At 38.6% G+C, this 26,800-nt stretch overlaps 1 protein-coding gene across 2 annotated transcripts in view; it reads left to right on the plus strand.

The window, feature by feature from the left end:
- The window catches only part of SETBP1 (SET binding protein 1), a 364,306-nt gene that overhangs the window by 271,118 nt on the left and 66,388 nt on the right, over positions 1-26,800 (plus strand). The window contains exon 5 of one of the 2 annotated variants that reach the window (XM_063077191.1): positions 15,092-15,173. The exons of the other annotated variant lie outside the window; for it this stretch is intronic. Coding sequence (XP_062933261.1) covers positions 15,092-15,150 — 59 coding nt within the window. The 3' untranslated portion in view covers positions 15,151-15,173. Of the gene's footprint in view, positions 1-15,091; positions 15,174-26,800 lie in introns of those variants that run through there. 2 annotated transcript variants of the gene reach the window in all.

Below are 26,800 nucleotides of genomic sequence, written 5' to 3' on the forward strand. Positions count from 1 at the left end.
TAAAATATATGTGCTAGTTCATAAAAAGCTTACACTTTTAACAATGATTGGGAGCTCTTTAGTCACTGAACACATAGCATAGTGTCAGGGACAATTAGGGAGACCAGAAGAAAAGGAAAAGCAAGGAAGAAAAGATACTAAAATTAGCATACATAAAACAACCAGAGAATAAAAGCAAACCAAGTTTAACCCACGTGAACTCAATAGCCAACAGTGGGAGACATAGGGATCCAGGATCAGGAAGGATAACAGTGTTCAGAGTAGGACAAAATCCTGGGGTGGAACCTAGGAGAGTGAGTGCATAATGAATGACTGCTATAGCAGCAAGGGCAAAGATGGACAGTGGCATGGGTCAAGGTATGTGGGGGGTACAGGAAGGCATCTGGTAAGACTGAAGTTAGCTGTTGAGCGGGGATGGATTTTTAAGGGGCACAGCTGCTGGAAAGAGGAAATGGAACTTCATCCACTGATGTTAAAGGGTGCTGGGCGTGCAGGGTATTGAAGTAGGTGCTGGGCTCTAGGTGAAGTGAAGTACCAGGAAACGTGCCTGTCCTTGAAGACCTTATATAACTATCAGGAGACAAGAGATGGGTATAGACACATATGCATAGCAATTAGAGAGAATAATGGGAGTCCACGCATTTAATGACTTGAAGTAAAAGCCCATTCTACAGGAAAAAAGGACCCATAAGATAACTTTCAGAGCAATAAGTTGCATGTTGTAAAAGCAAGTGGATATTGGGTTTTGCCTGGTCGATTCAGATTGGATAAAAACAAGGGGGCATTAAGGGGGAGATCAGTAGATGGAGCAGGCGAGTCCCGAGTGCTGGCTGTTGTGGCTCCCCCACTCTTCAATGGAGCGGCCGAGGAGATTGAGGAGGTGGGCAGTGAATCGGTAAGGAAATGGGGCTCACCTATTGATGGAGGATCTGAGGCCACAGACAGATGAAAAGCTGTCCCTGAGGCTACATCACAGTCACCTCTTATATCTTAACAGGGCATGATGTTTTTCGAGACGTGTCTCCTTACTTTCATATGATCTTCAAAATCCACTGAGGTCTGCAGATAGGTGTTGCTTCCCCACTTGACAGACAAGGAAATCAAAACCCAAGGTCACCGAGCCAGTTTGGTGCAGAAAAAGGGCTGGATCCCAGGTTTCCTGAATTTTCCCAGCATCACCCCCTTTTCTATCACTATATTTCTTCCGTGTTTGACAAGGTCAGTAGTATGACTCAGCTTCTGAGTTATCCCTAAAGAACCCTGGCCAGCTGTTTAAATAGTGGAGCCCAGAAAAAGGCACTAGCTAACAGGCAATTTAGTCTTTGCTAAAGATAGTGTTTTTGTTTGTTTGTTTGTTTGTTTGTTTGTTTTACATAAAGGGAGCTCTTTGGAGCCAGGGTGTGATGCCGATTCTGTACGCAAAGCCTTCTTTTCACCTGGGCACAAATCCCTTGGGCAGAGTATGGATGTCCTGAATATACAAAGGGGACACAAATGGAGAATGAGAACATTCTTACTCACTAAATCATAAAGCACTAAAACATATTTAAATCATTATTACTTTTAGAAGGTTTTGTACAATTTGAGGGAATTGATACATTTAGTGGTAAAAATACAGAAATGTACACCTTGAGAGTGATATAGACCAAAAATAAAAACAGAGTGGAGCCAGTCATTAAGGAAACCATGAGTTTGAGGCCACATTTCAAAAGTTTTGGGACGTTGTTAGAGAGGAGATCTCATCCCCTTCCGAATGTCCACCAGGAGTTGGGATGTGGGCTGGAAAGACGACGGTTGTAAACCAGTTTGTCATGTCTTACACAAATAAGACCTGTGGGCCAAAAAGTTTTCTCATATATGATATTCTTCTTTGTGCTATTATACTTTTACTTTATTTATTCTAATTACAAAATTTTAAAAAATATTCAGTACCCAATATGTGTAAGATATAGTCCTGGGCAATGTGGCAGCTATAAATATGTAAGGGACACCTTGCCATTCTTGAGCAGTCATGTCATAGTCCTACAAGTCTGTGTCAGTATATCTCCCACTAAATAACAAACCCCTTTCATGCTAAGTACTGTTTTTCTCTTTGAGTCCCTGACAACACAATAAAAATGGATTCCCCACCCATAAGCATATAGCAACTGATTATTTAGAAAACATTTGTTCCTTCTATTATCTAAAAAAATACCTGTTAGTGAAGACAATTAGAAAATTTAGAAAAGCCAGTATAGGAAAAAATAACACCACCCACAATCCCACTGCCCAGAAATAACCACGATGATGATGTAAGGACATAGGTACCCAGCTGATGGGGACCACTCACCCTGCTTCCCTTTCCCAGCTGCCTGTCCTCCAGCCTCCCCAGCAGAAGGGAGAGAAACCAGCCCTCATTTCTCCTCCAGCCATTCATGCTCCTCTTCCTTTTCTCTCTTTCCCACCACTTTGCTTGCCTGTTTTTTTTCAATTTTCTCTTAACTGCCTTCCCAGATTTGACCATGATAACCTTTCCTTCTACGTTCTGTGTCATTACCCAAACAGGGGAATATATTTCTAAAATAAATTCAGCAGCAATTGGGCATGAAAACCATCCAGATTTTCCAACTGTTCTATGTAACTAAAATCCCCACAAGCTTTCGAGTGCCAGGACAGCAACCGGGAAGGGGACAAATTAGTCAGGGCTGAAGATGGTTGCCAAATATTTTTCCCAAGAGTAGCTGAGTGTTGAGTGTTTCTTCTCAGATCAGAATCAGACAAGGGGAGATGCCGTAAGTTTTCCAAAGTTTAAAATCCCAACTCCACCTCAGCAATGTAAAATGTGACTGGCCAGGTTCTGTTACAAATCACACACACACACACACACACACACACACACACACACAGCCAGGTTCTGTTACAAACCACACACACACACACACACACACACACACACACACACACACACACACACACACACACACACACACACACACCCCACCCCACCCAGAACAAACCAAGTTCTGGCTGCTCTCATTGGCCAGTGTTGCCAGCACTCATACCAAGGGGATTTAAAGGGAAGGCACCAGCTATTAAACTTATGCTTATGACACAAAGGACTGCCTGGCACTTTCTTATTTTGCTCTTGGTATACCGACATTTCTAAGGTGAGGTTGTAAAGTCAATAGTTCTCATTTCAAATAGCAACTCTCTGGTTAGTTTTTTTCTTTATTCCCCATGGACCAGTAAGTCTACATCTACATATTTTCTGAGTTGAGCTTTTTGCACAGGGCATTAAGCAAAGGAGAAGACAGAGTCTTCCAGGAGATTTTTTAATATCTCCACAGATAGGGTCAGCATCACAGACGGTTGGCTCAAATAGCCAAAATAGCTTTTCTCCTCAGCTTTTCCCCATTATTCTTCAAATTTCAATTGATGTTATAATGGTAGAGAATGATCTGTTCTCATGGTTTGCCTTAGAGAGGGGAATCCTGTTTCTGAGTTTCTTCCCCCTACACTGGTGAGGACTCTGAGTGGTGGTCCCCTTGAGTGAGTCCCCCAGCATGGCATGTCAGCTTCACCTGCTGCATGGAAGTCACTCACACACCAGGAACACTTCATTTATGTGGGCTGAACTTCCACCAAGCCAGGGTTGCAACTTCTTGGTCCAGAGCAATGCTTCTCTACTTTATTTTTTATTTTGGTCATGCTTTTGGCAGTAATAAACCTAGAGCAAAACTCTATTGCATTCATCTCCCCCCTACAGCTCTTCTAAACAGTAAATTAATTATTGAAATGGAAAAAGAAGAATGTAGTATTGTTTCCAAGGAACATCTATGAAGGCAGGCATAGGTAAATGAATAATTGATGCCAGATGTGGAAATATCAATTCCTATTGCATCAAGTGCAGAATTATCTGGCGTAAAAGGCCCTCCATTATCTACCCTTAGAGATCTCACCTGTTTCCTGACCATTTTCAGCTTATTTCTCTTGCTATGAGTCCTGCTAAATCTCCTCCTTATCCTACCAAAAAAAAATAAATAAATAAAACCATAATTGGCCATTTACCTGAGCCTCCAATCAATACATTGATTCCTTCATATACAACATCCTCTCATTTTTCAAATCTTACCTGCTAATTTCTTTAACAATTCTGGCATCTCTTGCTTCTCTGATATAACTAATATCTACATTTTCATTTCAGTGCTTATTTGTATATGGCCTTGTATTGTTTACCTTTATTTTAGGTCGAGATGTCTTCACTCACCCAAATCAAATTTGAGTCATGGGGACATCAGGATCATGTCATACTCTTTTTGTAGTTTATACAATCCTTAAAATGGTGCTGAGCACAGATATTACTGACCAACTGACTGGGTTGATCCTTGCAGACCACCATGGGTTCCTAACACACACTTTGAGAAGCACTAGCTTAAGAATAAATTCAGCAACTTCTAAGACAGCCTAGTAGAGCAAAAAGTCTCAGGAGTCTCAGATGCGGATTTGGATGCTAAATGCCCCTCTTGCTGGTAGTTTGACCTTGGGCAACTTAGCCTCTTTGATCCTCCTTTCCTCATCTGAAAAGCGAGGCTATTAATACCTACCTCGCAGAGTTTTATGAGAGCCAAATAAAGGTAGAATATACACAGGAGCACCCAGCATACTGCTTACCCCATAGTCCTTAATAATGTTCATTCCCTTTTACTTCCATGTTGGATAATATATTCAAGCACAGAAAATATAAAACAGCAGATTGCTAGAGAAGTGTCCTCCTTTAAGCAGTAATCTTTCCTTCTCAATTATGCTCTTCGTGGGATAAAGCTAAATCCGTTTCTTAACACAAATACACACATAGAGGGGCAGGAGTCAGCTGGACCACAGTTGTATTTGATGATGAAGATAAAATGTCAGGCTTATACAGTTATGTTGGATAAGTAATGAAATACACATTTTATCCAGAGATAAGTGAAAGTTCACAGTGTGACATCATCTGCAAGACTTCAAATTTCCCTTGAAAGGGGTGGCAGTTTCGATCCCCTAGCATTTGGTCCATCTCAGTGAGAATTTGTAACACTAGCACCGGTTTTGTAGACCAATTTATCTGCTAACCCAGCCATAAAAAGGCACTGATAAGAAAAATAATGAAATGTGTATTAATTTTCTATTGTTGCTGTAACTAATTACAACAAATGTGGCAGCTTAAAACAATACAAATATGTTATTTCATAGTTTCTATAGGTTAGAAGTCCAGTTGTCTCAGCTGGGTACCCTGCTTACGGTCTCACCAGGTCAAAATCAGGTGTAGTGAGGTTGTTGCTTTCTAGAGGGTCTGGAGAACAATCCACTTCCAAGTTCATTCTGATTGCTGACTCACTCAGTTCCCTTTAGATTTAGGACTGAGGTCTTTGCTGGTCTTTGCACTTAAAGACTTCCCACATTCCTTCTCATGCTTTCCATGTGGTCCTTCCAGCAACAGAGAGGCAGATCTCTGAGTCCCACACACTCCTTTCCTCAACACTCCAGCCTCTGGGAACTTCTTGCTGCTCCCTGCACACAAGACGCACATACCTCCGTACCTTCTACCTGTGCACACGCTCCCAGAACACCTGTCAGAGGGGAAGAGCCTCACATTTTGCTTCATGACTGACTACCTCTGTTCTTTGTAGATTTCTCCTCATGATCTGGTAGATAAAGATCTACCTTGTGGATAACTTTGAAAACGAAGTTAAAAAAAAAATCAGTTCCAGAACTTCATATTGCTAAATTGGATGACAAGGAACTCAGAAGAAGGACAGTTCATTTTTAGACTGGAGTGGCATATGGAATTCTTCATGAAGTAGATGGTACTATACCTGGGCCTTAAAGAATTGGTTGGATATAGGTAAATGGGAAACAGAAAAGGAACCACTTGAGGAGAAATACAGGGGCTGGCTGGTTAGTTCAGCTGGTTAGAGCACAGCCCTGTAATAACAAGAGTTTGGTTCTCTATACCAGCCAGCTGCAAAAAATAATAATAATAATAATAAAAGAAAGAAAAATATGAATATATTTGTATAGTGATCTTTAAAAAAAAGATTTCATTTATCATAAACATACACACAATTCCTGGGGATACAAGAGTGAACAAGAAAGATAAAACATAGGGCTCCTGTACTCATGGAGTTTATAGTGTGCTAGGTCATGCAGGAGAGGAAAAATCAAATACAAATATTTAAATAATAAAATGTGATACATTTTGCAAGAAAATAAAAGCAGATGAATAATGAGCATTGTCTGCTTGACTTGAGTGGTGAGTTCGTGTGGAGGACGTGGGGAAGCCACCTAACTGAGGTGTGGTCTTATCAGAGAGCATGGACTGCCAAGTACAGGTTTTCATAGGAGGCTGCTGGCAAGAGGAGACCACTAGGATCAAAGGAATGGCATGGTGACCGCTGTGTCTTACACAGACTAGTATGGCCATAATATGATTTACCTGGATGGCCTAAGCAGTTCTAGATAATCTTGCAATTTTGTTACAGGTCTGAATGGCTTAACCAGCCCTTTCTTCCCAAGTAGACAACAGTGACTTTTCCTCTAATCCCCGAATCAATGATTGATGTTGAATGACATCCTCCTGGAAGGTACACTGGGGAGTCAAACCAGCAACCAAAAACCTGTTTGTCATCCAGGAATAGCTTGCCTGGGGGGAGGAAGTGGCTCAGAACATGTCTAAAATCAAAATATTTCTCACTCTTAATTTCTTTTCACAGTTCAGAATCTGTGTTCTATTCCATGTGAAAAGGAAAATAACTTTTTTGCTTGGATTTCTTGCTGACATTTCTTTTGGGTGGGAGGCAGGGGCGGGGGGCTCACTCTCACTGCTTACTATACCTCCTGGTACAGCTCCGTGGCATTTTCATAAAATACCAACCACCAAAATTCTAGTAATCACAAAAACATGTGCTTTCTCTTCATATCCACTAACATTCTTTCTCTCACTAAAAAACAGAAAGTTCAGAAATTTAATTAGAAAACTAAACTCGATATCTTTAAATTCTTTTGGTTTCAAGAAAAGAAGAAAAGCTACATTTTTCCCAATTTCCCTTCAGTTAAATGTTACTCCTGAATGGGGAAAATTGTACAAAACTTCTGAAGATTTGAGACTCTGACATGAGGGGAGGATTTGTATTTGCTTGCTATTAAAAAAAAAAAAGAAAAAACCCTCAGTTATGTCTAATCTTTAGGAACGCGGTGCCCTGTCCAACCCACAAGCTGTTGGCAGCGTCCTAACTCTACACAGAATGTTCTTTTAAGCTTCCCCCCCACCCCAAACCTTTCCTGTGAAGTTATAAATTTCAGCATTTAGAGACGTTTTTATTCAAATGAAGTATGGACTTTAGGTTAGGCCCTTTGGCATGGATTCTGCTGGCGGCATGCTAGAGAGATGGTCCCAAGAAAAGCAGGCATCTTTAGCTGGCTGGGGCCTTGGTCTGACTTTATTTGTGAAATCTCATTTGTGCCTCCTGCACCAAGTACCTGCTCTGTGAAGCTGTGATTTTATAGCTCCATGCCCAGAGGAAGTTCTACCCAACCCCTTACAACATCCTCCTGATTATTTGGAAAATGAAATTACTCCAAAGATCAAATTCTACCACTCTTTCTGTTTACAGCTGCCTCCTGATTCCACCTCCACCACCCCGCCTTAGACCTTGTTGCAGCAGGCATATCAGTGTGGCCTCAGGTGTAGCTGCTTTTGGAGAAATCCCACATAATGTTCAGTCAAGGCTGAATAGGCAAGCAGCTGTCCTGAATCTACTGCTGCCTTTGAGTCAAGGAATCCAAATTCTGCACATCTGGTTATTGTGCACACTTTGGGATAGTGACTTAGATTTTTCAAAATACATTTATGAGCATTCTCTCCTTTGATCTCCACAGCTCCATAAGTTGAGAACTCATATAAATTCCTCAGGGAGCAGCCCCAGTGGATTTGTGCAGGGGCTCAGGCCAAAAAGTGATGAGTACCCTCTGATTTAGGGCAGTGAGCTATCACCAGAAATAACTGGAAAAAGAAAGAGGCTGACCAAAGAGACCAAAGAGATCAAACCGGGAGGTCTTGGGCAAGTGATTTAATGAACTTCTGCCTCTGTTTTCTCAAGTCCAAAACTGGGCTAACAGTACTTAACACATCATTGGGTATGTTTGCTTATAAAGTTGTAGCATAATGCCTGACTCATAGTAAGCATGCAATAAATGTTAGTGGTTCTAATTACTGTTGTCATTAAGCATATATTGAGCACCTATGGTATGCCAACCTTTAATTCATATTTTGTTTTCAATGATTCCAGTTGTTTTTCAACAGTAGAATATATCACTGTTGGTGTAATTTCAAATGCATGTGATTGTTTTTAAACAAATATATATTAAGTATCTACCCATTCTATGACAGGAAACCTAATACACACAGATGCATGTGACCCAGTTGCTGCTCCCCAGGGGCTGCCATTTCAAGAGAAGGAGATACACATGGAGACTGAGAAGGGCACTGGGATGCCTTTGGTGCCGAGATAGTGTGGAGGCCAGCAGGACAGATGGAAAGAGTAGTCAGTGCTTCCTGGAGAGCCTGAAAAGGCAGGATTTGAATGATGCTTTGAGGGCCTGGGAGCTGGGCAGAGAGAAGGAACAGCTCCAAGACAGGGTAACAGTGAGAATAAAGACTGGAGCCACACAGCAGTCTCTCCTGAAAGTGCCAGGAGGATGCAGGGGAGTGAGTGATGGGCAGGGTGAGCTGGAGAGACAGACAAAGAGAAGGGACTGACACACAGGCAGGGGAATTTGGACTGTGGACCTTGCACTTTGGGAAGCCACTGAAAGGGTTTAAGCTGGCTAGGGGTGGTGGCTGGGGTGATAGTCTCAGAGCTGTGCCTTAGAGTGGGGCTTTTCGAACTGCATGTGGTCAAGAACCATTTGTTTTGTTTGTTTCTTTTTACTTTCCCTAATTCATTGTTGGTAATACCTATGTAGAATATAATTAAAATGAATTTCTAGAAAACTGAAGTAAAAATAAAATGCAGGTGCTTACAATATACAATTCTAATTTTTAAATTATTAGATATATGGATATCAAATTATTCTATCAAATTATTACAAAAGTTTCCAAATGTTTCCTCTCAATTTCTTTACTTATGGTGGGCCAATAATGGTCTGCGTACGGGCACTGATCCATAGACCACGTTAAATGGCACTGCCTTTACAACAACGGCTCCTCCAGAAGAATAAAGAATACATCTAAGGGGGAAGAGGCAAGAGGCAGGTGGACCACCTAGGAAACAAACACAATAATCAAGGTGAGAGGCTCAAAACCAAGGTAGCTGGGTAGGGGTGGGAAGGAGGGGACAGAGAGGAGAGAAGCTGGGGACAGAAACTACAGAACTCCAGAAGAGCAGAGAGGGAGGGAAACAGGTGGAGGAGTCTCGGATTGTTCAGTCTTGCATACCGTGCTGTTTTCACTACATAAAAGGCTTTGAGGTTTTAAACTAAGTCCCAGAGAGGTTCTCCGCTTCAGATCTCGTAGACCTCCCAAATGACTGATGTGGCCTCAGGAGCACAGCACAGGTGAGATGACTAGATTTACCAAAGTCTAGTCGAACAAAAACCAAACAAACAGCAAATATGCAAATTGTATATATTTAGGAGAGGAGAAAGGTAATACTTGATCTTTTTAAAATAAAATAAGAGTATCCTCAACTCTCATGGTGTTAAGAGCAAGATGATTCAAGATCAGACCATTTTCACCTAAAGAATAACAGCCATTTTATAAAGTTCACTTTCCATTCCATATGGAGAAAAAAAAAAACACATTAAAACAAAGATACCTATGTAGAAAAAGTATACAATTTTACTAAATTGGCCTGCAAGTGACTCTCTTTTAAAATTGGACTACTGTCTTTTTGCCCTTTGTGAGTATGTGTATCTCACAAAGGCACTTTCTGAAATCTGATTTGACCAATACCTGCTTATGAACTTCTGACTGTGTGGCCCTGTTATCAACGCCACAAGGCATATAAAGATCAGTCAGGGGTACAAAGATATGATTGAAAATCTTCAGATCTAAGGAGAGAAGCTCTCTTCCATTTAAATGTTTGTACTTCTTTGACCTTAAGAGTCCTTCTGCACTAAAAAAGAAATTTATCATTAAAGACCTGGGAATATGGCATAATCAACACTGTCCACATCGTCGGTTCTGCTAGGTGCAGGATGCTGTTAACTATCTCACCTGTGAGGACCATTCATTTACCATTTACCATTCACACTTACCATAGAGAAGGAAGTTAGACTTCAATTCTACTGTCTTGTTAATTGATTGCCTTAAAGTAAAATAAATTCACTTTTACTTCCATTTATAGTTTTTCTCATTTTAGCAATCCAATCACTTAATAAAGGTAATAACCAATGCATTACTGAAGTTTGAATATTAAGATCCTGTGCTTGAGACTGCTCGATATCCTAAAACTAATTCCCAGCACTGTCCTCAAGAAGTGTTGATAGGAGTTTGGTGAAAAGAGTTTGATTATCAAATATATTTATTAAATACTAGAATCAATAAAAGTATATGATTATCTACTAATAACATCTCATAGCTGTTAACATATTGATGAGTAATGTGAATTTGTCTTCAGAGGAAAATTACTTTTTCACAAGTTACCTGACTGCACAACTCTTATTTTTTAAAAATCCACCCGTATCAAGGAAAACAAACATTCTGCAGAAGAGGGTTGGGAAATACTAATCTAGTTTAAGCCTCTACAATTATAATTGGCAGAATCAAGGCTCAGAGGCTAAGTGTCCTGGCTGAGATGAAGCACTAGTGGCCAAGCTTGGGGCTCTTTTCACTTTCTCTCTACCTTGAGAAATTATTTCCCAAAATACCTACTGCATCTTCAGTAGACTCTGCATATACATCCAATGAGTAGTGAGACAAGCTTCAGGGAAGATATATATATATATATATTCAGACCTACATATACACCAGACCACCTCAGGGTATCAAGGCTCCTACTTCACAAGACCCAGGAAATGTGCTAGAGCAGGAAGCAGGTGCAGAGGAACAGCAGCGGGGAGCTGCAGTGGGTCTGGGAGGCCCCTGTTTGTAGTCTGTATTAACACTAGGCTGTTGCAAAGGCCAAAGCTTGGCTCACATTTGAGATCTGAAGCTCTGACATTCAAGAAGCTCCAAAGCAAATGAACCTGAGCAAGTAAATAATTAAACCACAAAGAAAAGCCAGTATTGAAAAAAATGTTAGCGATTTGGTGTAAATTCAGAAAATTCAGGCTTTTGGGAAGTACTCTGGCCTTTGTCAGCCCTGCTGTGCTTTGACTGGGCGCCAGAACACATTCAGAAGCATAAGTAACTGCCTGTGTTTACAGCCTCAAGAACAGTGATCTATGTACAAATCCTCAAGGATAAGACACCTTCAAGGCAAGTAGGGAAATTGTTGGTCATGTTATGATTAGGGGATATTAGGGCATGGACTTTGAAATGCCTAGATTTGAACCCCAGCTCTGTCACTCACCTGCTGGGAGATCTGGAGGAGCTGTTCACTTCCCTGTGCTCCAGCTCTTCCGTCTGTAATCTGTGAATAACGATGTACTGCATCACAGACGTGTTATGAGGATTAAAGGAGTGACTTCATAGGAGATGCCTAGAATAGAGCCCAGCATAGAGGAAGTGCTCAAAAAATATTTATGTATTTATTTGTTGTTGTTGTCATTATGAGGCCCATAGACCCTAGGTTGAAACAAACAAACAAATAAAAACTGGCCCATGAATTCAGACATACCTGCAAGTGAGTCCCAACTCTGTAACTTACTAGTTCTGTGACCATATCATGTACCTTAACCTCTGTGAACCTCAGTTTCTATATCTGTAAAATGGGGAAAAACAGTGTCTATTCTGGGACTTACTATAAGAATTAAATTAGCTGACATATGTAAACCATGAGTGAGACTTTCTCAGCTGTAGTAAATCATCAATACACAGTAGCTCTTATTACCTTTGAAGTTCCTCTCTTCTCAAGCCCTGAAATGATTTCTTAACCATCACTATGGGGCCAACCCCTAGGGTATTGGAAGGCTTCCTGAAATCACCAGGTGATACAGTTCTAAAACTGTCCCCTGATGTATGAGCTGGAAAGGAAGGTGCACTGTTGTGAGTTCTTTCTGATCCCTGACAGTGCCTACAGAAATGTCTTTTGGACATATTCTGCCCTATTTTGGATAGATATAGAAAAAGAAATGGAAGAAGTATGTGCGGGCAACTGATATATTCTGGGGAGAAAGAAGGAAAAAACAAAGGGGCAAAGAAGGGAGGGATGACAGATAAGCATTCACCTAACCTGGGTTATAAACTCCGGCCAGTGTACAGCCCTGAGTGAACACCAGCCAGAACAACTGGCTGGCAGCTGGCAGATGTCCCAAATCATTCCATAGAATGGCCCACGAACAGAGAAATGCTTCTTGATGGATGAATTGGATTGTGAATAAAATGCTGCCTTCCAGGCACTAGCCTTTGAATTACCCTGATATGTTGATTTAATTGAGAACCTTGATGTTTCTTGAACATTGACTTTCTAACCTTAATTGTCTTCTGATTTATTAGTAGATCACTGTGCTTTTTATGCTCCCCAGTAGAAGTTAAAACCTTGCTTCCCAGAATGATCCAGTAACTTAGGACAGATTTTAGGCCTGCCTGGCTCCATTCACAGAGACCAGTTGTGGCCTGTAAACACTAGCGTCCCTGCACTTGTAGCCCAGAACCTGACTCAGCAGAGAAGAGACTGTTCCAGAGAGCCTCTCACTTTGCCCTCCAGCTCTTTTGTCTTCCCCATATACCTACCAAAGAGTGGCTGATCTTTGCTTGCTATGGAAATAAGCAATGCCAGTGAATTGGTAAAATCTTCCCCAGCTTCCAGAGAAACAGTCTTCATCTACCAGAAAGTTCAGTGGCATGGTATTCAGCTTGAGGGACACGTGCTCTCCTTATTCTTGAGTCTGGGATTAACTACACAGCATCATAAAACCTTCCATATTTTTAAAATAGATCTACACTCCTACCATAGCCAGGGCTGCATTCAGCCCACGGGACAACATTAGTTTGGGAAGAGCAAGAAAAAAGCATGGCTCCATCATTTCTCAGCTTGCAAAGGAAACTGACAATCATAACTGATGACATAAAACACTAAAACAGGTTCGTATTTTAAGAGTGTCAATAAAGACTTTAACCTCCCAGCCCCAATTTCCAAAAGGCATCCCATCACGTTTACTGCAAGCAGCTTTCTTTTCTGCTCTCACTGCAGAGTGTGCAAGGAGAGACGCTGCAAGCCAGGCAAGGGGATAAGTCACCTGCCTGTGCAGGGGAGGCCATGACATTTCATAGGCCTTCACAGGTGGGATACGGAGACATATGGTCACTGAGCCCTGTTCATTTTCCTTCACTGCTGGCCTGACGTGCTGCCCGTGATGGCAGGCAGCAAGAGAGAGCTGTCAGCTGTCACATTTTTAAAGCTACAGGCTGTGATGCCATTTTGTATTTTCTATAAAATATCTTTAATTACCCAGCTGTCTTAAAGATTCTGTAGGCACAATTATCCGAATTTTAAGATAAGAATATTGAGCCTCAAAAAGTTCATAATTTGTCTAACATCATGTATTTAATAAGGGAGTGAACCAGAACTTCAACCCAAATCTGTTTGACTTTGGAGTTGGTGCTTTTTTTCCTCTAAAAAGCTACTAGTTTAAACAACCGATTTATGTCACAAATATTGATTAGAGTGCCTCTGAGGCACCAGGGGGGCTTTTCTTGTCACCTCTGACATCCCATCTGGAAATCAAGTATAGGGCTGGGTTCCCATCAGGCGAAAGCTCTCACAACAACTCCATGAAAGGACTTGCATGGACGTTGTGTCCATTACTGACCCAGCATTCTGAATCTGCATTTGCTTCACATTGCAATCGGAGAGGTCTATTCCAGACTGTTCAGTGTTGTTGTGCTTGAAACTGTATTCCTGGAAACTGTCTGTTTTTAACTTTACCCCTAAGCCTTTCATATTTGTCTGGCCCTTTGTTCTAAGATAACTTCAAAGGAGTTGCTTTACTTTAATAAAATTCAGTGTGCTACTGTCAGTGTCTATATGAAGTTTGGCTCAGTTTAAGGCTCAGTCCACAATCTTGAAACAAAATGGTAGTCACTGTGCAGTATATGCACAGTAAACTGTTTTCCGGGCTCAGTATTATTTGATTACAGTGTACATTTTATCACAAACTGTGGTTTAGTAGGGTTTGAAATTCGGAAATTTTACTCGAAAGAGCCTTTATAGATCATAGAGTCTCAAAGTTAGAAGGAAACCTAGAGGCCATCTAACCCCAAATAACTTCTCAAATTCACAGGTACTTTCTGCCACGTTCCTCTGCTGGGGGGAAAAAAAGTCTAGACTCTAGAAGCTCATTACTGTACAGACAACTAAGTCCATCCCTGAGCAGCTCCACTCTCCCCTGTCTCTCACTTCTCTGACAAGCAGGACTATAGAGAGGAATCTCCAAAGGTCTTTTCCTTTTTCTCCAGCATGGGGGCTACTCACCTTGACTGAATGCACAGAAGGCTCAGGCCTCCTGCAGGAAGACAAGCACCCTGCTGCCCGCTTCAGAAACAGCTTCCTTATCTCTAGGTTAAGGTTATGTTCACGTGCAGCAGGGGAGACTCTACAAAGCATGGTTCTGGGGAAACAGCAAGGACTCTTGATATAAACACAGGAAATATGAGTTTCCTAGGCCTAGCTCTTTCCCCAACTGTCTGTGTGGGTGCAACTTCCACAGAGCAGTATACTTCTTTCTGAACCTCAGGATATGCATCTATAAAGTGAGAGTTGTGTTGGACCACTGGTTCTCAAAGGATGGTCCTCAGATCAGTAGCATTTGCCTCACTTGTGAAATTGTTCAAAATGCACATTCTCAGACTTCGTCCCAGAACTACTGAATCAGAACCTCTGGAGCAAGAGATCAGCAATCTGTATTAAAAACTGATGTAAACTCGAGTTTGAGAACCATGGTTCTGAATGATCTTTACGGCCCTTAATTCCAGATGTAACATCCTGTGTATCCCCAAGGCAGAGCACTGAGAGCTGTGGCCAGCCCACTTGACCCCAGCGTCACCATAGTCTCTCAAGCTCCAGCAGCTTCTCTCTCTCTCCTTGGATCTGTGAGCCAAGCTGCAAAGCCAGTCTGCTTTAGGAGGTAACTCTAACTCTCAGAACATGTACCTCCCTTAAAAAATCTATATCCTGCCTTAAATGGAATCAATGCTTACAGTCACCTTGTATCTAAGCAAATTGAATAAAGTTGGGAGCTCGAGCAAACCTGCTTATTTATTTCATGACAAGGGAAACAACTTTCAGTTCTGCGGGACTTGACACCTTTGTCAATAAAATCTGCAGATTGCACAATATAGAGTTGTTTTAGAATTCATCTTTCTGACAATAACAGGACTTACCAAGAGAAGAACATCCAGGGGTTACTATGGCAGCCACATCTTTGCCCTGGGACTACTGGTGGCCTTGCCTGTATGTACATTTTACATCAGACCACTCAGTGAATCTGCATCTGCACAGCGAAAAATGAGGAAAGGATTTTAAAGCTCATATCCCATTTTGGTTGCTTTTTTTTTTCTTTTTCACACATCTAAAGAAGGCAAACAGATTTGATTTTTTTTTAAGAAGCACTTAGTTTTAATAGCTGATTAGCCTGCAATAAGGTCGAACTTGTGTTTTGTTTCTAATTAGCAATAAAAACAACAGGGTATTACGCTTGCAGTTGCTTCACTGTAGCATCTTTCCAAGATTTTCTATTCACGCTGTTTGAAAGTGCCATATACATCGGAAATGTGCATTTATATTCAGAGCGGGCTTATTGTAGAAAGCATAAAAAAGCTCCCCATAAAGCGGAAGTTTGGGGAAGATGGGGTGGAGTTGAAGGTAGTAAAAGCCCCTCAATCGCTTGATTCTGCAAATTGAAGTTGCTGGTAGAGTAAATCGCCATTTGTGGTTTCACAGCTCTGGAATAAATGACACTTCCAATAACATTCTCCAATTCAGGTGTAAAATATACAAACTAGGTGAGGAAAATGGTAGCATCATTGGAATGCATAAGAGCAAAAAGCCTAGGAAGCAAGCATATGGCAGAGGGCTGGGGGACCGGCTTGAATGTCCCCACACCTGGGCTTTCTAGAGCAGTCACCTCAGGGGGCTGGAGCCCAAGCTCCATCCTTCCACATCTAATTTGGATGATTCTGTGATTATTATATCATTTAGAGTATTCCTTGCCTAGAGCCTTTTTTTTTCTTTATTCATGACTCAGTTTTGACTTGCTTTTTTTCCACTTCGGAGTTTGCCATGAGTAGTTGAAAAGCATATTAAACCAAGCAACAGCATAGCTTTCTGATGGTATCCATACCAGCAAAATAACAAATTTGATGAGCAATAAGCTAAACAGTCATCAATGTGGATAATTACAGAGAAGGAAGGCTCTACGGTTTGTATAGAACATTTGACGCTTTCTCTTTTATTTTATTCCTGTTCCCGGTGGGTCATATAATCTCTGCTGGCTTAGGAAGCCTACTTTTGAAAACCTTTCTTGACCTCTGCTTTTAAAGACTTTGGGAGTGAGAATGGCATCACGGGAGTGGGGGCGGGGAGGCACTCCAAGCTTTAGAGAGGAGTCATGTGTTCCAGTCCCCGTTTCCTCTGCTAAACCTAGTGCATGGCCTGACGGCACCTGTGTTTCTATAGCTGATTTTATAGATGGCGACACCATCTATAAAACACTTAAGGGAATTGCCCAAGGCCACAGGTTGGCATCCCTTAGTCAGGACTATAATTGTAAATGCAGTGTGCGGGGCCCCATGAGGAGTCCCTGAAAACCCCTGTCCTCCAGGCCTCCAAGCCTTGTAGGGAACTTACTGGGTGGGAGCCAGGCCTATTGAGTAAATCATGATGAGAAGCACTAAACGTGAGAGGAGGGAGACCGTGAGGGAGCCATTCTAACTCACAGAATCAAAGGGTTGGGCGCATTTGTTCAAACAAATGGCTTTTGTGCCATGTCAAAGCATGATTTGGGAAGAAAAGGTATGCATAGCTACCTTCAGACACATTTTCTGTTATATTTATGTTTTAATAAATTCTGAGAGCTTACAAAGTGTGAGGTGTTATTCTAAGTGTTCTATATGCATAATTTTATTTTTCCACTGAGCAGCACTAATACCTAGGCACTACTGTTATCCCTATTATACAGATCAGGGAAATGGAGGCACAGAGAGATAAGGTAGCTTTCCAGGGTCATAGAGCTCACAGGGAGTAGAACCAAGATCTTCCCCGATCCGGGCTGGTTCCAGAGTCCACACTTCACCATGGTGCCATTGCTGTCATCCTTCTTGTCAGGGCAGGTTTTCAAGGCTAATTTTCAGTCCCTCACGCTGCAGCAGCAGCCTTTATTACTCTTACTGAGTAAGTCCAGAAATGGGAACGAGCCCCTGCCAGCTCCAGAGGTTTCTTCTGGGCCTGGTGACAGCCATTAGCCATCTGCCTGGTTAAATAACCCCCTGCTTGTCACCCTTTTCTATGGATCTGTGATGGTGTGAAACTTTGAGAAGAACCAGGAGATTAAATCACTATTTGCTGACTATCTTTGTACATGTCACTTATCTTTTCCAAATTTCACTGTTGTCATTTGTCAAAAGATGATTGTTCCTGCCTTTGCTGTATTATAATAGGTGCAGAATCAAAATGCCATGTGTGATATAACTAAAGAATTATGGACAATGATAAGGTGGTGCTGGTGGTATCATTATGACATATCATCACGGTGTGGTGTGAATTAAATGAGGTCACACATCTAAAGAACTTTGCTCTCATAGTGCCTGGCACATATCGGTTATTATATTACTAATTATTATTATTATCATTACCAGTGTACCCTGCAGTGATTGAAAGTTTACATACTCAATTTGCAGAGAATGCTCAAGGCCTCTGAGATAAGCAGCAGGCACAATCATTCCCATTTTTAGATAACTTGTAACTTGTTCAGAGTCTCACTTTGTCCAGATTGTATTTCTCTAGAGCTATGCTATTCCTATCTCTCCTAAGTGGCCCAGACATCTCTACATTTGATGATATAACAGTAATAATAATAATTCCAGCTTAATGTACTTATTTCTGTTGAACTATTTTAAGCTATGGAATCAGTCAAGGAGCACAGCCTTATTTATTGTGTAGGAATCTCACACGGCCACAGTTACTTGTGTGATGATTCTTTTTCTTTTTCTAAATGGTCTTGACTTAAATCTACAGTACAACTCTTCAGTTTTTACAGTGTCCAGGTGCCAGTCTATCAGTTTAGCAGTAATCACTCTATAATTCGCCGTTTAGTATCTGCAGGATTACTTTTAATCAGCTTTTAGGGCTATGAATTCTTCATCATTCATTTTCACTGTTCAGCCTTTAGCCAGCTATGCTGTCATAAGACCATGATTTCCTCACAGATTTGCAATGAAGGCCAGAGAGATTCTGCAGGGGAAGCTAACGTAAGACTTTCTGTTTTAAAAACAATTTTTGGAGTAGAGAACTAGAGTACACAATACTCCATCAGAACCTTGTTTCTAGAAAAAAAGAGTAGCCAATTTATACAGACTTTTTGTATTAAAAGGAGAAAGAAAAATATACATTGTGCCACAGAGTAGGCAAGGAACAGCTATAAAATGATATTGCTTCTTCTAGTGTGCATACCCAAACCTCTCCATCCCAGTGGGTGTTACCCCTCCAGATGTCACCATGTCACTTTGTCCTAGAGACAAGTTTATGCCTCAACATATTTAAGTCTCCTTCTCCAGAATAGTCCTCAGAGTTACTCATATATATAATATATATTTAAGAAATACAGTGGGATAAAACACTGAGACTCATAAAGTCACTGGCACCCAAACCCCCCAATGAGGACATTGCCTGCTCAGCAATCACTAGACAACACAGATTCTGGTGCAGCTGCCTCTGCTCAAAATGTTTTGGAGTTCTCTTGGAAAATTTTTCAATCCCTTCCACATTCTTCTGCATGTCTGAAATGTCTTTGTCTTTGAAAAGAAGATGTGATTTATGGAAACAGCTAAATCACTTGGAGCCAAGTCTGGTGGGAGGTCAAGATGGGTAATGTTAGTTTAGAATTACCCGCTATAGGAGTGTTGTCAGAGTTTTCTCAGCAATGACTGGTTTGGTTCTCTCAGTGAAGATCAAGCAGTTTATTGTCTTTAAACTTGCAGGTGAAAAATACACACAATTAAAACAATTTTATTATTGATAATCCCAGTTCCTAACCCCATTTACTATTGCATTTTAGCAGAGTAGCATGTGCACGTATACAGGAGAATGCGGCTGTGTGTGTTTGTGTGTAAACAGGCAGATCAATCTACAGTTAGACAGACATGCAGACATATATAGCTAGAGCTATATATACTGTTTCTCATGGGATATTTTTCATTCCCTTTTCCCAGACATAGTTTTCAGAATTCTCCTATAAATATGAACCTTTTTAATTGTTGATATTCTTCTAAGATAAGCAATTCTTAACCTTTTTTTCTTAAGGTTACATACTTCTTTTAGAAACTGCTAAAAATTATTTACCCTTTTGTAGAAAAAAACAGAAGTGTATACACGTTCATATGATTTGGAAAGGAGAAGACATGAATATCATGTTCAGAACTTTTGGCCTAGGATTTAGAAAGAAAAGTGGCAAAAAAAAAAAAAAAAATGCATATGCGAGCCAAAAAAAAAAAAAAAGAAAAAGAAAAGAAAAAGTGGCTTAAAATTTACATCGTAGTATATATTTATAAAGGCAAGTTAAAAATGACTTTTCAATAGAAGCTACAATGTATTTATTGTAAAGCATCAGTTAATTAATTGAATTTCAGGTTACCTGAATAAGGCTAACTGAAAATAAGTGATGGTAACAGAGGAGAGAAGATAGTGGGTCACTTTGTATTAACACTTAGAATTGAAATCACATAAAGTGTTTCTATTTTCAAGACATAGCACACAAGATATACTTTAAAACCCTTCTAATAAAAAACACTTGAAATAAAGTATAACTTTATAAATACTGAATAAAGTATAAGAGATCTTTTAAAATGCATAACCAGGTGAGGGATGGGGTGATGGTTCTCTGAAACTAAAATTAATCAGAAAGCACTAATATGAAGAGGTAGGTTGTCCTGAAGTTGGTATCTTTGGCAGGGGGGAGGGCATTTCTCTATTCCTGAATGTCCAAACTTTTTGTTTTATTGGGCTGCTGTAAGGAACAGAAGATGAACGTGTGGTGCCCATGCGATGTGAGAAGTATGATCCAAAATCTCTCCTAAAAAACTAGATTTTAATAAGGCAAAATTCGGGGTGAAAGAGTAAACTGGAACATAATCCATCCCTCAAAGAGAGAAAGAAATGCTGCTTCCTCTGTTCTGTTAGAGGGACCACTCACCTTTGAAAAATCTTAATCCCAAGACAATGCTCACATGAATGGGGGCCCAAATAGATGCTTCCTTGTGACCTGAAAATGACCAAGCCACATTTTCAGTTTAAAATATTCCTGGGTTGGTGGAACACCAGAGCACCAAGCAGATGTAAACGCATATGATCTCTGGAAAAAATGCACTTAGTAATATGACTCAAAGAATTCTCACAAATAAAATACCAAAACCATAAATCACGGTAAATATCATAATGCAAAATGCATGAGGAAACAAGCTTTTATAACAGTCAGCAGAAACAACAAAGAGTAGAATTAGTTGCACTATGTCTGTAAAAATATGAATCACCATCAAGCATAAATTAAGTTTAATATTTTTTAAATATAAAGGAAGATATCAAAAAAGAATAAGTCCAATAGACTATGAAATATAACAAGATAGATTTGAAAACTAGCCAAATAGCAAATCTAAAAATGAAATATATAATAATTTAAAATAGAAACATGATGATGGATGATATAAGCAAATTAGGCATAAAAAGAGAATCATTGAACTAGAAGATAGGTTCAAATAAATTATGTATAATGTAGTCAGAAAATAATAAACAAAAATTAAAATAATTATAGGATAAAGAGCAGGATGTTCATGCATTTTATGGAATGTCCAAAAAAGAGATAGTAGAAGGAAAAGGGAAAGAGAATATTTGAATATATCATCTGTATTAGTCTGTTTTTTGTGTTGCTGTAACAGAATGCCTGAGACTGGATAATTTATAAAGAACAGAGATTATTTGGCTCACGATTCTGGGACAGCTGCACCTGATGCAGGCCTCAGGCTGCTTCTAGTCATGGCGGAAAGTGGCAGGCAGCTGGCAGGTACAAGCAGATCACATTGCGAGAGGAAGCAAGAGAGAGTGGGGGGAAGGTATCAGACCCCTTTAAACAACCAGCTCTCGTGGGAACCAATAGAGTGAGAACTCAATTACTACCCCACCCCCAAGACATTAATCTATTCACCCCCATAATCCAAACCACTACCAACATTGGCAAATTGGGGATCCGATTTGCACATGAGTTTTGGGGGTACAAGACATCCAAACTCTTATCATTGTCCTTAAGAATTTCCAGGATTGATAAAAAGCAGAGATCCCCAGAATCAGACAGCCCAAGAAATTCCAAACAGGGTATATTTTTTTAAAAATTCTCAAAGTAGACACATTGTAATCAGACTGCAGCCAGGAGAAAAAGATAGATCACCTTTAAAAGAAAAATGATAAATAAATAACCATTAAGCTTTTAGCTGATTTTTCAACAGTAACAATGAAATCCAGTAGACAATTGAAAACTATCTTCAATGTGCAGTGAGAAAAATAACTTGTCAAACTAGAAAAATATTCAGAGCAATACTGTCTTTCAAAAACAAAAATAAAGATATTTTAAGTCTAACAAAATTGAGGGTGTTTGATACCAATAGATTCTCCCTAAAGAGATTTCTAAAGTATGTACTTCAGAAAGAAAATATGTTATCCCAGAAAGAAGGTTTGAGATTTTAGAAGGTACTGTGAACAGAGTGGGAAAAAATGTGGATAAATTTAAATTTATACAGACATTGTACAAAATAATAAAAATAATGTTTAATTTGTAGTGTAACAAAGATGAGTGTACTGAATAACTTTAGTGTAAATAGGAGTAATCAGGTTAAAATACTAAAAAGTTGCTTTATTGTTTTTGAAAACACTGAAGATTTTAACTTTTAATATTATTACATTACATGGGAAATATAGAAAGTCTAGAGTATCCACTAAACTGATAGAATTAAAGGTATAACTTATATACCAATAGAGAAGAGAAAGAAAGGAATGAGAAAGAAGAAACATAAGAATCTGAAAATTGTACAATATAAAGGATGAAGTAATCCAAATAAATCAATAACAGCAAACAAAAACTTACAAAAGGTCATACTGAATCTTCAAATTCATAATCCAGAAATATGCTGGCTATGGGACATACACCCGAAATATATGGAAACATATGACTGAAAATAAAGATATGGAAAAAGATATGTCAAACAACTAACAATAAAAAACTAATATATTAATATCAGCCATAATAGCCTTTAATGACTTTTCCCTTAAAAAATAAAGGTATTGGCAGTCAAAAGGGTCATAACACAACCGTAATGATGGAATGCTCAGTTAAAACTAAGATTTAAAAACTTCTACTTGTGTGTATGTAACAACATAGATTAAAACAATATAAAGCAAAGATGATGAAAGAGAAATTGACAAACATGATCTCAGAGTGGAACAGTTAAACCCATCTTTCTCAGTAAGGGATCAAGCAAACAAAAAATTGTATTGAGTAATGATAAAGGAAATTGGAGAAAAACAGTTTGCAAATCTAATTTTAATAAAATTTATAAATGTCACTTCCAACTACTAGAAAATATAACAAAGCTCATGTAGAACAATAATGAAAATTGATGACATCTAACAAATTTCGAAGAATTTATGTCATAGAAATAATATTCTCTAACAAAAGGCTATTAGATTAAACTCAGTAACAAAAAGATAACATTAAAAACCTCAAATCATTGGAAATTAGAAAACACTTCTAATTAACTCATGAGTCAAAACATTTACAACTGAATAATAGTGAAAATACTGCATATCAAAATTTGTAGAATGGAGCTAGGTTGGTTTGGGGAGAGAAATTTAAAGTTTAAAGATTTATGACAGAAAATAAGAAGGGCAAAAAGGCTTACCATACACCTTAAGAAGTTGAAAATTATTTTTTAAATTAACATACTGAAAGAAAGTAGAAGAAAGGAAATCATAAAGAAAAAAGCAGAAAAATAAATAAGTAAATAAAGATAAAAGCAGAAATCAACAAAATATGAAACAAAGAGGCTCAACAAAGCCAAATGAATTTATGGCAAGAATAATTGAGGGGGAAGGAAAGAATAGAAGGCAAAGAAAAATGAGAGAAAGAGAAGGAAAGAAGAAAACATAGTGTTATGGAGGGTATACAACTTCAAAAACAGTTGAGATGAAAAGATTAATACATTATGAACTATATGCCAATACATTTGAGCACTTACGTGGAACAGGCACAGCTTTAGAAAAGAATATAACTTACCAAAATCAATTCAAGAAGAAATAGAAAACCTACATTTTCCTTTAATTGTTAAGTAAATTGTGTCAGTAATTTAAGATTTTCTCAATAAAACTTGGCCCACAGGATTTACAGTTAGTTCTACCAGGAATTCCATTCTTAGACAAACTCATCCAGAGCATAGAAGAGGTAACTCTTCCCAAAATGTACCTTGATCTCTATCAGACAAACACATAATGAGAAAAAAATAATAACAGGTCAATTTCACCCATAAACATAGATAATAACAAACCTAATCTAGAAATGTGTTTAAAAGATAATACATTCTTATCAAGTTTGATTTAACTTAGGAAAGCAATTTTGATTTGACATCAGAAAATATATTAATATAATTCCCCATATTAACAGAACAAAAGAGAAAAGCCAAATGATTATCTCAACTGATGCAGAAGTCATTTGGTAAAAGTCAACATTCATTTGTGACGAAATCTCTGAGCAAACCAAGAATAGAAAGAAACTTTCTTATCCTGATAAGGGATATAAAGAAAAAACTCTGCAGTAAGCATCATACCTAACAGTGAAACATAAAAGCTTCCCCTTTAATATCAGGAGCAAGGCAAGAATGCCCACCGTCTTGACATCTATTCAGAGTTTCATTACAGGTCTCAGCCAGCAAGATAAAGAAGGTGAAAAAAATAAAAGCTATAAGGTTTGGAAAAGTAAAAATAAAACTGTCATTATTGGCTTATGATATGATTACACTGAAATCCAGAAAGAATATGTAAATAAGTTATCAAAATTAATAAAAGTGTAATAAGACTGAAAGTTATGAAATAAATATAGAAAAGATGATATGAAAGAGAATTTGACAAACATGATCTCAGAGTGGAACAGTTAAACCCATCTTTCTCAGTAAGGGATCAAGCAAACAAAAAAATGTATTGAGTAACGATAAAGGAAATCGTTTTGATGTTTATTCCTATTTATTGCTGGTATATAGAAATGCATATTTATAATAACAAAAATAATAAGTTTCCTAGAAATATATTCGACAAAATATGTGTTTTATTTTAAAAAATGAGATTTATTGAATTACATTAAAAAAATAAAATTGAGAAAAATGTGTATTGATGAATAGGGTCATTCATTATCATCAGGGTATCAGTTTTCTCTAAACTGACTAATAGATTTAGTGAAATTTCAGTTAAAATTTTAGCAAGTAGATTTTTGGAATTTTAATAAGATAATTCTAAAACTCATATGAAAAGCCTATATGAAAGGTCCAGGAGTAGCTAAGGTACTCTTAAAGAAGACAAGATAAAAGACTTATCCTATCAGATATTAAGATATGCAAAATCCACTTTCAGATGAATTACATAATTAAATATGAAAGGTGAAACTTTGAACTTTGAGAAAATATAGGGCAACACCTTATAACCTCAGAATAGGAAATTATTTCTTAAGACAAAAATGCAAATCAGAAAGTATTAATAAATTTGACTATATTAATGAAAATGTTTATCAAAAGACATGAAAAAGATAGTGATAATGTATCAACTGGGAAAATATTTGCATTTCATATAACCAAGGGAGGAAAATTCAGAATATCTAAAGAACTCCTATAACTAAATTTTAAAAAGGCAAGCAACCTAATTAAAAAAGTAAACAACAACAACAAAAAAAAAACCTGTATGAAAGACATGAAAAGGCATTTCACATGAAAGGACACAAGAAAAAATGTTCAAACTTATTTATAATTGGGAAAATTCAAATTAAAGCCACATCCACCAGATTAGCAAAAATTAAAATCTGATAAACCAAGGACTGGAGAAATTGGACAGCAATAAGAATTCTTTACACCCTCCTAATGGGAGTCCCAGTTGACAAAAAACATTTTGGAAAACAATTTGGAATTATAATGTAAAATTAAACATGTAAGCTCCCTCCATCTTACCCTGCAATTCTATTCGTAGGTGTCTGCTCTAGCGAAACTCTTGCATACATGCATAGAAGATAAATACCAGAGTGCTCATGGGTAACTTTTTTTTTTACTTTTGGTAATCACTGAACACTGTATACAACTTGAGTGTTTATTGACAGTAAAATGGATAAACAAATGGAATATTTATACAAAGGAAGACTATTAGCCAAGAATGAATGAGCCACATCTGCACCTTTCAGCCTGAATGAATCCTAGAAATAGGAGGTTGAGCAAGAGAAGCATGTGATTCTATTTCTACAAAGTCCAAAAATATGAAAAAACAAACTGCATATTATTGAGGGATTCATATATATGAGAATACTGCAACGAAAGAGAGTTTGAGTGGGATTGCCATGTATGGCTGTACATTGCATAAGGATATCCAGCCAAAAAGGTGATCGGAGCTAACTGCTAATTCTTAAAGCTACTCTCACACTTTTTACCCTGGTGTGAAAATGCATCTTCACTAGGAGGAAAGGGGGCCTTTTTAAAGTTTACCCAGAGGCACCTGGTGGGGATTGGGAGTAATATATATGGGAGTGTCAAGGGTACTGGCAATATTCTGTGTCTTAAGCTGGGTGGTAGTACATAACTGGCCATGTTATTTACACTTTATAAATGAACATATAAAGAACACCTATTTTAAATGTACATATACACACAACATGCATACATAACTTATATACATATATCACACATAACCTTGCTTTCTTAGTCTATTTGTGCTGCTATAACAGAATACCACATACAAGGTAATTTATTAAGAACAGAAAGTTATTTCTTATGATTCTGGTGGATGGGAAGTCCAAGTTCAAGGTGCTGGCATCTGGTGTCTGGTGAGGAGGATCTTCTTGCTGTATTCTCATGTGGCAGAAGGTGGCACGAGCAAAAAGTGATGAAAACGGTGTCCTCGCATGTCAGAAGAGTAGAAGAGATGGAGATCACACCCACAAGCCCTTTTAGTAGGCATTAATTCATTCATGAGTGTGGAGCTTCCCATTAGGTCTACCTCCCAACACTTCTGCATTGGGGATTATGTATCTAATATATGGATTTTAGGGTACACATTCATACCACAACACTTGCCAAGAGATATGAACTGATCCTTTCGGGAAAAAAAATGTATTCTACCAACTTTGAGAAACCAAAACTGAATAGGCCCTTAGTGAAATTTGAATGAGACTTTCCCAAAAA

Source organism: Cynocephalus volans, chromosome 13 (assembly GCF_027409185.1).
Source record: "Cynocephalus volans isolate mCynVol1 chromosome 13, mCynVol1.pri, whole genome shotgun sequence".
NCBI lineage: Eukaryota > Metazoa > Chordata > Mammalia > Dermoptera > Cynocephalidae > Cynocephalus > Cynocephalus volans.